Raw genomic sequence first — 15,340 nt, 5'->3', positions numbered from 1 at the left:
TCCTGCCTGACATTAGATGGCCACCAGCCACATGTGGCTCTGGGAAGTATGGCCAGTCCAGGCTGACTGATGCTGTCAGCATAAGGTGAGCACTGGAATTTGAAGACATAAGATGGAGAGAAAAGCAATAATGCAAACACTCTCATAGTAATTCTTTGATTATACACTGAAATGATAGCTGAGATTGCATACTGCCAACCCTCTGTATCCAAAGGGTCAGCATTTGCAAGTTCAACTAACTATGGATTGAGAATACTTAGGGAAAAACATCACTTTCTGTACTGAATCTGCACTTATTGCTTTTCTCCTGGGGCCAGCACAGGGGGCTCAGCACAGGGGGCCTGCAATGCTGGCCTCCCATATCAGAAAGCCAGGTTCACATACTGGCTGCTCTGTTTCTGTCCCAGCTCCAGGCTGATGAGCCTTGGAAAGCAGCAGCAGATGGGCCTGAATACTTGGGCCCCTGACACCCACATGGGAGACCCAGACAGAGTTCTGGGATCCTGACTTTGGCCTGGCTCAGCCCCGGGGGTTGTGACCATTTGGGGAGTGAACCAGCAGATGGAAGATCTTTTTATCATTTAAATAAGGGACTTGAGCATCCACAGAATTTGGTATCCAAAGGAGGATCCTGGAACCCACACCTCACAGATTCCAAGGAACAACAGCAGGTATTGGGGAGCAGTCACGTGGTGCTTCCTTTAATGACAGGTAAGTTCCAGGAGAGGCATTGGTGAGTGAGTTTAGTCCTCCTGTAAGATAGCTATGATGCCACTGGGCAATATAATGGCATGGGACCATGGTCATTTACATAGCTTGCCTCATCAGACATTGTTTCAGTGATGTGTAACTGTAATTTAACCTGTTTGTGTTTTTTTTTTTTTTAAGATTTATTTATTTATTTGAAAGGCAGAGTTAGAGAAGGAGAGACAAAGATCTTCCATCCACTGGTTCACTCCCTGAATGGCTACAACAGCCAGAGCTGGCCTGATCCAAAGCCAGGAGCTATAAGCTTCTTCTGGGTCTACCACATGGTGGAGCCCAGACACTTGGACCACCCTCAGCTGCCTTCCCAGGTGCATTAGCAGGGAGCTGGATCAGAAGTGGAGCAGCTGGGTCTTGAACTGGCACCCGGATGGGATGTTGGCGCCACAGGTGGCAGCTTTACCTACTACACCACAGTGCTGGTCTTATATTGGTTTTTAAACCCAGCTGTTGGGAAGGCACAATGACATGCGTGCTTGCTCTACCACTGTCACAGATGGTGCTGACCCAGAGCCTGTATCCTTCATAGCCTCAGCTCTGTGCAATTTCCCCAGGGGACTTTCAATTAAGGGAGGCAAGGACAGTAACTTTTTTTTTTTAACCAAAAAAATGCCTTCTTTTTTAGTCTTCAAAAAACCTCTTTTCTTTTTCCAAAACCATCACAATCAACTTATAAGAATGGGCATGAAACGTATCTTCAAAGCATTTCTCTTTCACAGGGAACTTAGCCTTATAAGATCTAAACATTAAAAAGTAATAAAGCAAAAATTCTGGGATCTGGACTGCGGCTTGGGGGGTTAAGCCGCCACTTACAATGCTAGCATCCCATACAAGTGATCGGGTTTTTTTGTTTGTTTGTTTGCTTTGTTTGTGTGGTTTCTTTTTTTTTTTTTTTTTTTTTTTGACAGGCAGAGTGGACAGTGAGAGAGACAGAGAGAAAGGTCTTCCTTTGCCATTGGTTTATCCTACAATGGCCACCACGGCCAGTGTGCTGCGGCTGGCACATCACGCTGATCCGATGGCAGGAGCCAAGTGCTTCTCCTGGTCTCCCATGGGGTGCAGGGCCCAAGCACCTGGGCCATCCTCCACTGCACTCCCGGGCCATAGCAGAGAGCTGGCCTGGAAGAGGGGCAACCAGGACAGAATCCAGTGCCCCAACCGAGACTAGAACCTGGTGTGCCGGTGCCGCAGGCGGAGGATTAGCCTAGTGAGCCGCGGCGCCGGCCACAGTGCTCGTTTGAGTCCCAGCTGCTCCGCTTCAATTCAGCTCCCTGGGTAATGCACCTGCAAAAGCAGCAGAAGATGGCCCAAGTGCCTGTGCCCTACTCACCCATGTGGGAGACCTAGATGAATTTCCAGGCTCCTGGATTCAGCCTGGCCCAGTCCAGGCCATTGTGGCCATTTAGAGAGTAAATAAGCAGATGGGGAAGCTCTCTCTATATATATAACTCTGCCTTTCAAATAAATAAGCAAATCTTTAAAAAAAAAAAAAGCATCTAGCATAAGTCAAGGAAATCCACTCATACTTTAGGCCCTTCTCCAAGCACCAGCACTGTTAACATAATTTCCATTTAAGAAAAATCCGATTCAACTGATCCTTCTTCCTTGTAGCGTCATTTCAAACTCAGTGACATCTTCCAATGCCACAGTGACACAGCTCTCAAATCCCAGAAGCATACTAGCAATTTCCCTATCGCTCTTCATCACAAAGTGAATTCCTGACCCTCTACATTCACCCACAAGCTCTAAGGCAGCAGCTGCGATAGGTTAGGAGCAGCAGTAGCTGCCGTAACTGCCATGGCTGCAACGGAAGTGGCCTGTGTCCATCAACATTAGTACTTCTCTCTTTCTAACCCATCGGAACATGCACACTCCTTTGGTGGGAGAGAATGACAGAGGTAGCAGGACTGGAAGAAGGACTCAGCACAGGATGGTGCAGTGACTCACGGCTTTTGGGCCCATCCCAGCATCCTGGTGGAACGAGACTTAGGGTAGGAGCAGGAAGGGTCAACACCACGGGCGGAATGAATGACTCTCCCATGGCATGACCACTGCTTTGAGCTGACCCCTTGGGATGGTGCCACAGATCCAGAGTCACCTCCCCTGGGGAACAGAGAAGAACCCAGACGTCCTGGTGGTCCTACCTCGTAGTTGTTGTTGTTGTACAAGCAAGGGCAGGAAGAGGCTTTGATGCAGCTGTTGTTGCTAAACACGAGCCCGGGATCGCAGACGCAGCCTGGCTGGCAGGGTGGCTTGCAGCTGGCCTTGGGATGCTTGCAGGATGCAGGGCAGGCACAGGACTCATAGTGGGCATTTGCAGGGCAGCTCACTGCAGAGGAGACACAGCCTGCATCAAGACTCCCCCCACAGCTTCCCTCGCGGGGGCCTCCTGTCTCTCCTCTACTCCCAAACTCAAGTTCTCTAAGAACGAGGCCTGTGTTACTCAGCCTGGAGAAGAACAAAGGTCTGATGCACACGGCAGCCGGCGTCAGCCATGAAGAGAGCTGTCAGAGAGCCAGCCCAAAGGCCTACATGGGACATGCTGCACGTCCACAAAATGTCCAGGACAGGCCAATCGGTGGCTGTAGAGAGGTTAGTGGTCACCAGAGGCTGGGAAGCAGGGAGAATGGGGAGTGACTGCGAGTGAGCGTGGGGTTTCGAGGGTGATGGAAATATCTGGAATTAGAAAGTGAGAACGGTTGCACAACCTTGAGAACATATTTGAACCCATTGGGTAACAGAGCTCAATAAACACAAGACTCCTAACAACACCCACCCGCTCTTGCTGTCCAATGTCACCATGGCTGTTCATCTTGATGCTAGGAATGCAGGTTTTCTTCCAGAAGCTTCCCTCTCCCTGACTCTCCTAGTTTCTGTCTCTCACATGGGGCTCTTTGGCCAACGCGGCACCCACCTCTTACCTGTGGTGGGACTGGGAGTGGTGGTGGTGCTCAGGGTCGTACTGGTTAGAGAGGTGCTTGGGGTGTGTGTGGTTGGTTCAAGGGATGTGAGGGTGGAGCGGGCTGTTGTAGGGGGTGTGGTCTCTTCAGTGGGGACAGTGGGCTTTTCTGTGGCAACAGTGGGCTCTTCCGTGGGGACAGTGGGTGGTTCTGTGGCAACAGTGGGCTTTTCTGTGGGGACAGTGGGTGGTTCTGTGGGGATGCTGGTCTCTTCTGTGGGGACAGTGGGCTTTTCTGTAAGGACTGTGGGCTTTTCTGTGGGGACAGTGGGTGGTTCTGTGGGGACAGTGGGTGGTTCTGTGGGGACAGTGGGTGGTTCTGTGGGGATGGTGGTCTCTTTAGGGGGCTCAGTGATCTCTTCAGGCAGCTCGGTGGTCTCTTCAGGCAGCTCGGTGGTCCCTTCAGGGAGCTCGATGGTCCCTTCAGGGGGCTCGGTGGTACCTTCAGCGGGGACTGTGGGCTGTTCTGTGGGGATAACTAAAGTTTTGATAGGAATCACTGGTGGCACAGGTACTACAAAGAAAAGAGAAAATTAGTTTAGTCACAATCACAATGCCACATTTTCCCCCACATCTGATGGGAGCGGGTGGGCTCACAGGGGCAACTGACTCACACCTCTCCTACTCCCAATCTCCAACCTCACTTACTTAACCTCCAACAGACACTACTCTTAATACATGGCAGAGAAGCCAGTGTTGTGGCAAAGCAGGTTGGGTTGCCACCTGCAACACCAGCATCCCATATGGGCACTGGTTCTAGTCTCGGCTGCTCCTCCTCTCTGCTAAGGTCTGGGAAAGCAGTAGAAGATGGCCCAAGTGCTTGGGCCCCTGCTTCCCCATGGGAGACCCAGAAGAAGCTCCTTGTTCCTCACTTCATATTGGTCCAGCTCTGGCCATTGTGGCCATTTGAGGAGTGAACCAGCGGAGGGAAGACCTTTCTCTCATCTCTCTCACTGTCTGTAACTATCTCTCAAATAAATACAATATTTTTTAAAGTGAGATTTATTTTATTTATTTGAAAGCGTTATAGAGACAGGGAGAAATGGGACAGGGGGTGTCTTCCATCCACTGGTTCACTCCCCAAACGGCCACAACAGTCAGAGCTGAGCCAATCCAAAGCCAGGAGCCAGGAGCTTCTTCCAGGTCTCCCACATGGGAGCAGGGGCCCAAGCACTGGGGCCATCCTCCGCTGAATTCCCAGGTGTATTAACAGGAAGCTGGATTGGAAGTAGAGCAGCCGGGGCTCAAATCGGCACCTTTATGGAATGCCGCACGATGCTGCAGACCGGGGCTTTAACCCACTGTGCCACACCACCATCCCCCTAGCTGTTCCACTTCTGATCCAACTCTCTGCTAATATGCCTGGGAAAGCAGCAAAAGATGGCCCAAGTCTTTGGACTCCTGCACCCATGTGGGAGACCCAGATGTAGTTCTGGGCTCCTGGCTTCAGCCTGACCCAGCTCCAGCTGGTGCTGCCATTTGCAGAGTGAACCAGTAGATAGAAGATCTCTTCGTCTCTCCCTCTCTGTAACTCTGCCTTTCAAATAAATAAGACACTGTTTTGTTTTTGTGACTCCTGCCTTCGGGGTCTCTCAGGAAGGGATCCGGGATCCAGCTACAGAAACCCGTAGCATCAAAGACACATCCACTCAAGCAAGTACCATGATGTGCGGGAGAGGGCAAGGGGGGCAGAGCACAGAAAACCGGCTGGCCAAGGGTGGGATCAGGCATGAGGGGACGTTCAGAGGCAGGCATCTCAGGGCGGGAGACCCCCTGCCTAGGACCTCAGGCTGCATCTTACCGTGGCAGGTCCCATGGTTGATCAAGATGAAACTCATAGCCACAACGAAGGCCGTGTTGCTGCCCCTGATGGCCTCAAAAACCAGCTGAAGGCAAAGAGAAAGAAAAATGAGTCCTAGTCCTAAAAAATGCCACCATTTTACAGCCACCACAGTCCTACTTCCTGTTTCCTGCTTCCCTGGGATGCTAAGTTCTCATCTGCTCCACCCCACCTTCCAGCTTCTCAGCCCTGGCTGAGCCCCCGCTGTCTGCACCTCTCACCTGCATGGGCTGTTGATGTCCCGAGGGGATGGTGACAGAGGCATTCAGCCAGTCCGGGCTCTGAGACCCCACACGGTTCCAGAGAGAAACTGGGGTGCTGCCTGCGGGACTCCCCAGCAGGAACTGAAGTGTGGTGCCCTCCCCGAGGCCGTACATGTGGTAACTGAACTCCACACAGACGTCACCCGGGGCACAGAAGGGCCGGCTCACCAGCCGGACGGACTGCCCAGGCCGGGAGAACTTGTCAGCCTCCAGGTAGATGTAGTGGTGCCCTGGACAAGAGAAGCAAAACAGAGAAATGAGAAACCCACACAGGGCAGGCCCACTGCTGCCATGCAAGTGCTTGCTTTCCAGGCGGGGACCTCAGCAGGTGCCCAGACGTCCACACACATCATTGTTTCTGCTCACTTCTGCCGTAGGAAGGCAGGCTTGGGAGCCAGTGTGGGGGAGCAGCAGGCTAAGCCATGGCCTGGGATGTGCCATCCCATATGTATAAGAGGGCCAGTTCAAGTCCTGGCTGCTTTGTGGTTTGTTTTTTTTTTTTTTTAATAATTATTTATTTTGAGCCGGCGCCGTGGCTCAATAGGCTAATCCTCCACCTTGCGGCGCCGGCACACCGGGTTCTAGTCCCGGTTGGGGCGCCGGATTCTGTCCCGGTTGCCCCTCTTCCAGGCCAGCTCTCTGCTATGGCCAGGGAGTGCAGTGGAGGATGGCCCAGGTGCTTGGGCCCTGCACCCCATGGGAGACCAGGAAAAGCACCTGGCTCCTGGCTCCTGCCAGGATCAGCGCGGTGCGCCGGCTGCAGCGGCGGCCATTGGAGGGTGAACCAACGGCAAAAGGAAGACCTTTCTCTCTCTGTCTCTCTCTCTCACTGTCCACTCTGCCTGTCAAAAAAAAAAAAAATTATTTATTTTATTTATTTGAAAGACTGAATTACAGATAGAGGTAGAGCCAGAGAGAGAGAGGTTTTCCATTCCACTGGTTCACTCCCCAAATGACCGCAGCAGCCAGAGTTGAGCTGATCCAAAGCCAAGAGCTTCCTCCAGGGGCCCAAGGACTTGGGCCATCTTCTACTGCTTTCCCAGGCCATAGCAGAGAGCTATCAGAAGAGGAGCAGCTGGGACACGAACCGGCGCCCATATGGGATGCCGGTGCTGCAGGCTGGGGCTTTAACCCGCTGTGCCACAGCGCCGGCCCTGCTGCTCTGCTTCTGACGCAGCTTCCTGCTAATGTGTGTGAGAAGGCAGTGGACGATAACCCAAGTATTTGGGCCTCTGGCACCCACATGGGAGACCCTGATGGAGTTTCAGGCTCCTGGCTTTAGTCTGGCCCAGCCCTAGCTATTGCAGTCTTTTAGAGAGTGAACCAGGATACAAAAGATCATCACTTTCCTTCTCTGTCTCTCCTTCTCTCTCTCTCTGTAACTGCCTTTCAAGTAAATAAAATAAATATTTAAAAAAGAAAAAAAGGAAGGCTGGATAAGAAAGGGAAAACCATACCAGCAACCCACATTCTGTGAGTGGCTACACCCATATATGTCTTGACCAGAAATGAGATTACGGATGTTTGAAGCCTTGGGCTCAACAAAACAAGGTGCCTGGAATTTTCGGAAGGCTTCCACGATCCCACGGCCATGAGAATCCTCCACTGACTCTACTCCGTCACCTCCATAGCTCTGGCCCCGTGATGATTTCCCAATAAACGCCACCACGTCCAACAGCTCTCCGCACCAACACCACCCTGCTGCCAGTCCCCTAGCCGGGAGCAGGCTCAGTGACGCACTGGCTTGAGGGCCCCTCCGTCTCCTCACCTGTGTGAGGGGACTCTCTCATGAGGCTTCTTTCCTGGGCCAGCATATCTTTATCAGTCCAGGCCCAGCGTCCACCATCCTCAGATGCCTGCAGCCAGTCACAGAAGGGGTGGGCTGCATCTTCAAAGACACACTGGGGAAAGCTCTCTAGGGCATGCAAGTGGGGGATTCAAGAAACTCAAGCTGTGCTCTCCAGGACTCCACCCTCCCACCCACCACCCCCAAGTCCTGGGGGGACCTCCCAGGCCCTGCTCTCACCCCCACAGGGAGCAATGCTGATGGCATCCACCGCCACAGCCGGCTCTGGGACATCTCCAAACACGCCCACCACAGTGAACTGAAGAGCAGGGGAGTGGGCAGCAGTGAGGGGGGAGGTGAGTAAACATCCCAGCTCCCAACTCCCAGACCCCCACAACCTGAATTCGCTCTGCTCTGGGCCCTGGGCCCCCTGCTTCTGGCACCCAGGCCTTCGGTCTATTTCAGCCTCCCAGGCACTCTACCTGTATCTGTCCCGGTCCCGAATAATTGACAGACACAGGCTGCCAGTTGGGGCTGGGCTGCCCGGAGAAGAGGGTGTGTTTCCGGATGCTTCCTACAACGGGAAGAATCAGAGACAGAAAGGAGTTTCAGTGCCCTGGGAAATGACTTCAAACCTCTCTCCAGATCATGACTCGCAGAGAGACTACGTGGGAACTACTCCCCCAAAACGCAAGTGCGTCCCTGCCTCTCGCTCTCCTGGCCTTCTACCTACGCTTCCGGGGGCTCCCAGCCCCTATCTCCACACCAAGGAATCATCTCACACCTATCCCACAGACCCTGAGGGATCCACACCAATCCAACCCGGGGGGCAAGGCCAGGAATTCTCTCTAACCCAAGACTGAAGCGAGGACGCTGAGGGCTGCCCCAGGAGACTGGCCCCAGAGGGTGTAGTGGAAGGAGAGGGTCAGGCAGCCGGCCGACTGGCTCAGGGGGCTCAGGAGGACAGATTTCTGCCGCGGCTTTGCGTTCTTGGGGTCCAGGAGCATGTAGAAGCCATCTGCGAAGGAAAAGGCCAGTGAGGTGGGGAGGCTGAATGCGGGCAGTATCGGCAGCAAGGCTAGGGCCCCAGGGAATGCGGAACCTGGCACTGGGGAGCAACACAGCCTTAGAATCAGGCAGCTCTGGGTCAGCGCTGCGGCTCACTAGGCTAATCCTCCGCCTTGCGGCGCTGGCACCCCCGGTTCTAGTCCCGGTCGGGGCGCCGGATTCTGTCCCGGTTGCTCCTCTTCCAGTCCTCCTGGCTCACACCAGTGTGGCGCTGGCCGTAGTGGCCATTAGGGGAGTGAACAAACGGAAAGAAGACCTTTCTCTCACTGTCTATAACTCTCTCTCTCTCACTGTCTAACTCTGCCTGTCAAAAAAAATAATAAAAAAAAAAATCAGCTCTGAGCCAGGCCCACGCCTGGCCTTGCGCCCTCCCGGAAGTGCCTGGGCACAGCAGCGACAAACGACGCCGCCACAGGAAGCGCGGGCCTTGTCTTCAGGGCAGCAGCCAGACTCTTCCTCCTTCAGGTCCACTTAGAGCCACTGTTGCTTCCTTTTCTTGATCCTCCTCTCCCCCCTCAAAGATACGGCCGTTCGCCCACACGGGTGAGAGAAAGCCGACGCCCGCCCGGTGTCGAAGAACATGGCCGCTGGGTCGAGGGAGCGCGCACGCATGCGTGCTCGTGCCCGGCGACCGCGAGGCGCATGCGCGCTGACAGCTGGGCTAGGGCGTGGAGGCTGTGAGCCCGAGGAGCCAGCCAACAGGGTGGCCGCGTGGGCAGGGACGCGAGTGGGAGACAAATGAGCGGAAATCCCTAGGAAGGAAGGGAATTGGCAGAGAAGGCGAGGAGAGAGTCGGTGGAGAATTCCTGAAGACCTTTCTGGAAGGCACGCCTCAGGAGGGGCAGGGGAGGGGCAGGGGGTCGGGAGTGGACCCCTCGGGAGGAGAGGGAGAGAGAAGATGTGCAGATGAGGAAGGAGAAGGCCAAGACTGAGAAGTGGGAAATGCAGGGGGTTCGTGAGGAGGGAGGAGGGAGGAGGTGTGACCCCGGGGGCAGAGCAGGGCAGGGCCCCCCCAGGGAAAGGCAGGAAGGGGCAGGTCTGCTGGGAGGAGCTCCTAGGGTGTGCTTTCTGCGATGACACTTGATCTGCTGGAGGCGTAAGGCTGCGGGCGCTGGCTCCAGAGTGTCCCAAGGCGGTCACTGTAGCCCAGGAAGTGAGAGGAGGGCGGGCTGGCCAGTACTCACTGCCAGGGTTGGAGAAGTCATCCTGAGGCCCCACGCCTGGCTGCCCCGATGACCCCTTCTTCTGGGTCCACTTGGCCCCGGAGGCGGTGGGGACCCAGCTCCAGCCGCAGAGGTCGTTGAGGGTGTCAAAGTTGCACATTTGTGTCACGCAGACTAGAAGAACAAAAGGGAGGGGGCGATGCCTCCATCTGGGGCCGGAATTCTGAGTTCCAGTCTGGGTGCCGTGGTGAGCCCTGGTGGGGCTTGCGAGACAGATCTGCCTTGTGGCTCTGCTCCCAGAATAGATGACTAACGCTGCCTGGGCCTCAGTTTCTCCATCTCTAGATTGGGACCAGCAGGGACCCCCTCACGTGTGCTTGGTGTGCCTAGCCCAGTCCCTGTGTTCATTCCTTTCACCCAGCTTCTGGAATTTTCCTTGCCTTGAATTTGCCACCCTCGCATCTCTAACACCAGCTTAGAGGGCTGATGCTATGTGGACAGGGGAACAGATGAGGACCCACTGACCAGGTTTGCCTGGGACTGAGGGCTTCCTGAGATGGGGATTTTCAGTGTTAAAACTGTGCCAGCCAGGGCCAGCTGGGACAGATGGTCCCTCTAGAACACAACTTCAGGTTCAAAGAGAAACTCAGGGCTGGCGCTGTGGCATAGCGGGTCGGTGCCGGCATCCCATATGAGTGCTGGTTCGAGTCCTGGCTGCTCCACTTTCGATCCAGCTCTCTGCTATGGCCTGGGAAATTAGTAGAGGATGGCCCAAGTCCTAGGGTCCCTGTACTCATGTGGAAGACCTGGAAGAAGCTCCTGGCTCCTGCCTTTGGATCGTGCAGCTCTGGCCATTGGTGGCCATCTAGGGAGTGAACCAGCAGATGGAAGACCTCTCTCTCTCTCTCTCTCTCTGCCTCTCTGTAACTCTGCCTTTCAAATAAATAAATAAATCTTTAAAAATAAATAAATAAATAAGGGAATCTCCCTTGGGGGCCAGCTGCCTCGGGAGTCAAAGTTGTAGGGTTCCATGAAGCCAGCAGGAAGCTCACAGCCCAACTCTGAGACGCCGGAGCCCAGGGCCCTGGGGCCCTCCTGCACCTCGGCAGGTGTGCAGGGGGTGGGAGAGGAGGCAGGACACCTGACTCACCGTGATTGCAGGTGCCCCGGTGGATGGAGAGGGCATCCAGAGCGATGTCCAGGTAGGCGGTGTTGCCCCTGGTCCCCTCGAATATGAGCTGTGGGTCAGAAGTCAAGGGCACCACAGTTCTGTGAGCCCCTCAGCCAGGCCTCCCACCCTTTTGCCTCTGCCTCCTGTTCCTTCCTGTATTCCAGTGGCTCAGCCCCCGCGCCTGCTCCATAGTGCAGCCCCTTCCCGCAGGTCCCCCACCCACCCACCCCAACAAAACCAGGATTCGCGCTGGGGCCCTGGGCTCTGCCCTTGACCTCACCCGGCTGGGCAGGGCGAGCTCCGCGGGCATGGTGACCGCGGTGGGCATCCAGGAGGGGCTCTGGGTGTTCACGTGTTTCCAGAGCACACTGGGGCGTTTGCCCTGGTTGCCGGCCAGCAGCAACAGCCGCAGCTGTGCGCCCCAGGACAGCCCGAACATGTGGTAGGCGAAGTGTACGCAGAGGGGGCCTTGCTCCCACAGGTCAGGGCTGCGCAGGCGAGCCACCCCGCCCTGGGGGAAGTGGCTGGAATTCATGTGCAGGTAGTAGCCATCTGGGGACGGAAGGGCGGGGACAGATGCTGAGGCCCTGACCTCCCACGCACCCCTTTCTCAAAGCCCAGGTGTCCGCCTCCCCTCTCCCTTCACACAGATGGACCCATGCCCAGCTCCCAGGGGGCCCCTCACCTCCATTGGGGTACCCTCCGGGGGGCCCGGTGGTGCCAGTCAGGGAGGGCCCACTGGCTCGAATCCAGTCCCCGTCGTCTGCAGATACTTGGGACCAGTCACAGAGGGGTTTGGAGTTATCCTCAAAATCACACTGGGTGAGAACAGCTGGGAAGAAAGAGTAGCGGTGAGGGCAGAGGGCAGAGGGCAGGCTGCCCTGGGAGAGGGGCATCAGCTCCGAGAAGGCTGCCACTAAGATCTGGGGTCCAGATCTGGGAGGGAGGATTTTAGGGGGGAACTCGGCCGGGTACAGGAGCAGAAAGACAAGGTTAGGAGCTGTAGACTGAGACAGGGGCTAGACTTGGCTGCACAGGCAGGCTGTGTCTGCACAGTACGAATTGTGTGGTTTTTAAATTGAATGTGAGTCGGTGGGGCCAGGCTGGCGCCCACGGGCTGCCCTTCATGCTCCTGTTGCTGGTGGGGCATTGCGCCTGGGCTGACCACTCCCGGCCTGGGGACTGGTGCTTGGTGCCAGAGCCGGGTCCTGAGGAGGGAGAGGGAGTCTCACTCACAGTTGCCCCTCGAGCCGTGAGGTATCACCTTCCATTCCAGAGACTTCTGGTTCTGTGCGCTTGGTCTGGAGAAAGGGAAAATGTAGCCATTGTCATCCGCAAGAAGGAGACTCAGGGATGGAGACTTCCTGCAGGGCCCTGCACGGCGCCTTTTCCTTTCTCTCTGTGGCTGTGCTACCCGTGCCCAGGCACCGGATGTGCAGAACCTCCTCTCTCTCTCTCTCTTTTTTTTTTTTTTTTTTTTTATGTTTTGACAGGCAGAGTGGACAGTGAGAGAGAGAGAGACAGAGAGAAAGGTCTTCCTTTGCCGTTGGTTCACCCTCCAATGGCCGCCGCGGCCGGCGCGCTGCGGCCGGCGCACCGCGCTGATCTGATGGCAGGAGCCAGGAGCCAGGTGCTTTTCCTGGTCTCCCATGGGGTGCAGGGCCCAAGCACTTGGGCCATCCTCCACTGCACTCCCTGGCCACAGCAGAGAGCTGGCCAGGAAGAGGGGCAACCGGGACAGAATCCGGCGCCCCGACCGGGACTAGAACCCGGGGTGCCGGCGCCGCTAGGCGGAGGATTAGCCTAGTGAGCCGCGGCGCCGGCCAGAACCTCCTCTCTTTAAGGTGTTCATAACACTCGCCCCCTCCCCACCCCCCCACCCCCTGCCTTCAAAAAGCTGCTACCTGCCTCCACACACTGCGTCACAGGCTTCTGCCCGTTTCCTCAGGGCCTCACCTCTCTCCTTCTCTCCCGGCCTCAGCTCTGTCTCCCATCTCAGCTCTGTCCCACCCTCAGAGCCCCCTCCTCAGTTTCAGGCTCTGAGTGTGCCAGTGTGGTGATACAGCATGTTAAGCTCCCACCTGGGACATGTGCGTCTCATACCGGCGTGCCTGAGGTCCAGTTCTGCCTTAGCGTCCACCCGGCTGCCCACTAACGCACACCCTGAGAGGCAGCAGGTGGTGGCTCAAGTGCCTGCATCCCTACCACCACCACATAAGAGACCCAGATGGAGCTCCAGGCTCCTGGCTTCAGCCTGGCCCAGCTCTGGCTATTGTGGGCATTTGGAGAGTGAACCAACAGATGGAAAATCTCTTTCTCTCCTCTGTGTCTTTCTATATATCTATCTCTCTGCCTTTCAAATGAATATAAATAAAACTTTAAAGGGGGGGGGGGTCCTGGCATTGTGGTATAGCGGGTAAAGCTGCCACCTGCATCCCATATGGGTGCCGGTTCGAAACCTAGCTGCTCCTCTTCCCATCCAGCTCTCTGCTGTGGCTTGGGAGAGCAGTAGAAGATGGCCCAAGTCCTTGGGTCCCTGCACCTGAGTGGGAGACCCAGAAGAAGCTCCTGGCTCCTGGCTTCGGATCAGCCCAGCTCTGGCCGTTGTGGCCATCTGAGGAGTGAACTAGCGGATGGATGACCTCTCTCTTTCTCTCGCTCTCTCTCTCTGCCTCTCTGTAAGTCTGCCTTTCAAATAAATAAATAAATCTAAAAAAAAAAATCACAACTCCAGGGGCTGGCCCTGTTGCATAATGGGTAAAGCCACTGCCTGCGATGCCAGCATCCCATATGGGCGCCAATTTGAGTCTTGGCTTCTCCACTTCCAATCCAGCTTCCTGCTAACGTGCCTGGAAAAGCAGCGGAAAATGTGCCAACCCGAAGTCAGGAGCTTCTTCCAGGTCTCCCATGCAGGTGCAGGGGCCCAAGGACTTGGACCATCTTCTACTGCTTTCCCAGGCCACAGCAGAGAGCTGGATCAGAAATGGAGTAGCTGGGTCTCGAATCAGTGCCCATATGGGATGCCGACACTGCAGGGGGCAGCTTTACCCACTACGCCACAGCGCTGGCCCTGACTCTCATTCTCATTTGTTGCTGTTAATCAATAAGCCTCACCAGTGCCCGCCCTGCTCGCCAGGCCTCTTTTTCTTCCTTAGCTGGCCCTCCCCCCACCCCCACCCCGGTCTAGCTCCCTCGGCTGTTCCCCAGCCACCCTGGTTTACCATTCCCCCTGGAGCCCCGCTCACCTATCAGAGGCAGCCACGTGGCGCAGGCCACCCACCAGCAGCACCAGTGTCCACACTGGAGAAGCCATGAGGGACCTCAGAGGTGGCTCCCAGGGGCCGGCAGGGACACAGGGAGGGGCCCAGAGCACGTTCACACACCCCTGACCCTGCTCGCCTGGCGTCCTTACGAGGACGCCATGGAAAACGGACAGTCGAAACACGGAGAAGCACGGGGGAAGGAAAACTGAGGGCCAGCGCTTACCAAGCCCAGTGGAAGAGCTGTGGATTGAAATCAGGGGGGAGTAAAAAGGAGAGAAAAGCAAGAGGCTTGGAGGATCAGTTCAGGAAACCTGACATCAAACAAGGAAAATGTCCCAGAACGGAGACACTCAAGCGTCTAGATGGATGGGCTCCTCGAGGGAGGAACGCAGAGCCCTGTGGAAGGCAAGTCCCAAACTTTCAGAGTGCCAAGGGCAAGGGGGAGACCAGAAAGCCCTTGAGACAGAGGAGAGCAGGTCACACAGTCAGGAGCACGAGCCAGCGTGGCGTCCGCCTCACTGTGGCAACCGCGGATTCCAAGGCAGCGCAACATTGTCTGCAGAATTCCGAGGGAAAATCGCTTCAAAGCTAGAATTCTATAACTGGCGATGGTGGCAGAGGCCCCTGGAGTGTGGCACCAGGGAAGCTCTGAGAACCGCTATGGGCCGAGAGTTGAGCACAGCCCAGAGGGAGAAGTGCAGGCAGCTGATGCGTATGGGAGACACTTGGCTTTCCCTGCCTGGGAGGAGGCACTGCTCACAACACCGGCTGCTCCACTTCCCACCCAGCTCCCTGCGGATGAGCCTGGGAAGGCAGCCGAGGATGGCCCAAGTGCCTGAGTCCCTTCACCCACGCGGGGGACCCAGATGGATTTCCTAGTTCCCAGTTTCAGCCTGGCCCAGCCCCGACCTAATGTGGTCAGTGGGGTGTGAACCACTGGGCAGAATCTCTCTCTCTCTCTCTCTCTCTCTCTGTCATTTTGCCTTTCAAGTTAAAAAAATAAAAAAGTGTGAAAACCTCTGGTTCTGCCTTGAAGAATAAATCCTGGCTTAAAAGATTTAA

General features: G+C 55.7%; 1 protein-coding gene across 4 annotated transcripts in view; it reads right to left on the bottom strand.

The window, feature by feature from the left end:
- Positions 1 to 14,801, bottom strand: part of ZAN (zonadhesin) — a 60,118-nt gene extending 45,317 nt beyond the window's left edge. For 2 of the 4 annotated variants that reach the window (XM_070064445.1, XM_070064448.1), the window contains exons 1-14: positions 14,261 to 14,801; positions 12,252 to 12,316; positions 11,701 to 11,847; positions 11,296 to 11,567; positions 10,995 to 11,082; positions 9,866 to 10,018; positions 8,467 to 8,631; positions 8,096 to 8,187; positions 7,854 to 7,932; positions 7,596 to 7,742; positions 5,786 to 6,057; positions 5,526 to 5,610; positions 3,687 to 4,238; positions 2,910 to 3,094 (exon numbers count right to left, since the gene is read on the bottom strand). In XM_070064445.1, coding sequence (XP_069920546.1) covers positions 2,910 to 3,094; positions 3,687 to 4,238; positions 5,526 to 5,610; positions 5,786 to 6,057; positions 7,596 to 7,742; positions 7,854 to 7,932; positions 8,096 to 8,187; positions 8,467 to 8,631; positions 9,866 to 10,018; positions 10,995 to 11,082; positions 11,296 to 11,567; positions 11,701 to 11,847; positions 12,252 to 12,316; positions 14,261 to 14,328 — 2,370 coding nt within the window. In that variant the 5' untranslated portion in view covers positions 14,329 to 14,801. Of the gene's footprint in view, positions 1 to 2,909; positions 3,095 to 3,686; positions 4,239 to 5,525; positions 5,611 to 5,785; positions 6,058 to 7,595; positions 7,743 to 7,853; positions 7,933 to 8,095; positions 8,188 to 8,466; positions 8,632 to 8,715; positions 9,318 to 9,865; positions 10,019 to 10,994; positions 11,083 to 11,295; positions 11,568 to 11,700; positions 11,848 to 12,251; positions 12,317 to 14,260 lie in introns of those variants that run through there. The other 2 variants (XM_070064446.1, XM_070064447.1) reach the window with 2 other exon arrangements.
- Positions 14,802 to 15,340: the final 539 nt, after the last annotated feature.

The sequence above is a fragment of the Oryctolagus cuniculus genome, chromosome 19 (genome assembly GCF_964237555.1).
Source record: "Oryctolagus cuniculus chromosome 19, mOryCun1.1, whole genome shotgun sequence".
Taxonomy (NCBI): domain Eukaryota; kingdom Metazoa; phylum Chordata; class Mammalia; order Lagomorpha; family Leporidae; genus Oryctolagus; species Oryctolagus cuniculus.
Note: the sequence above shows the minus strand (reverse complement) of the source record. Positions and strands in the feature narration are given on the sequence as shown.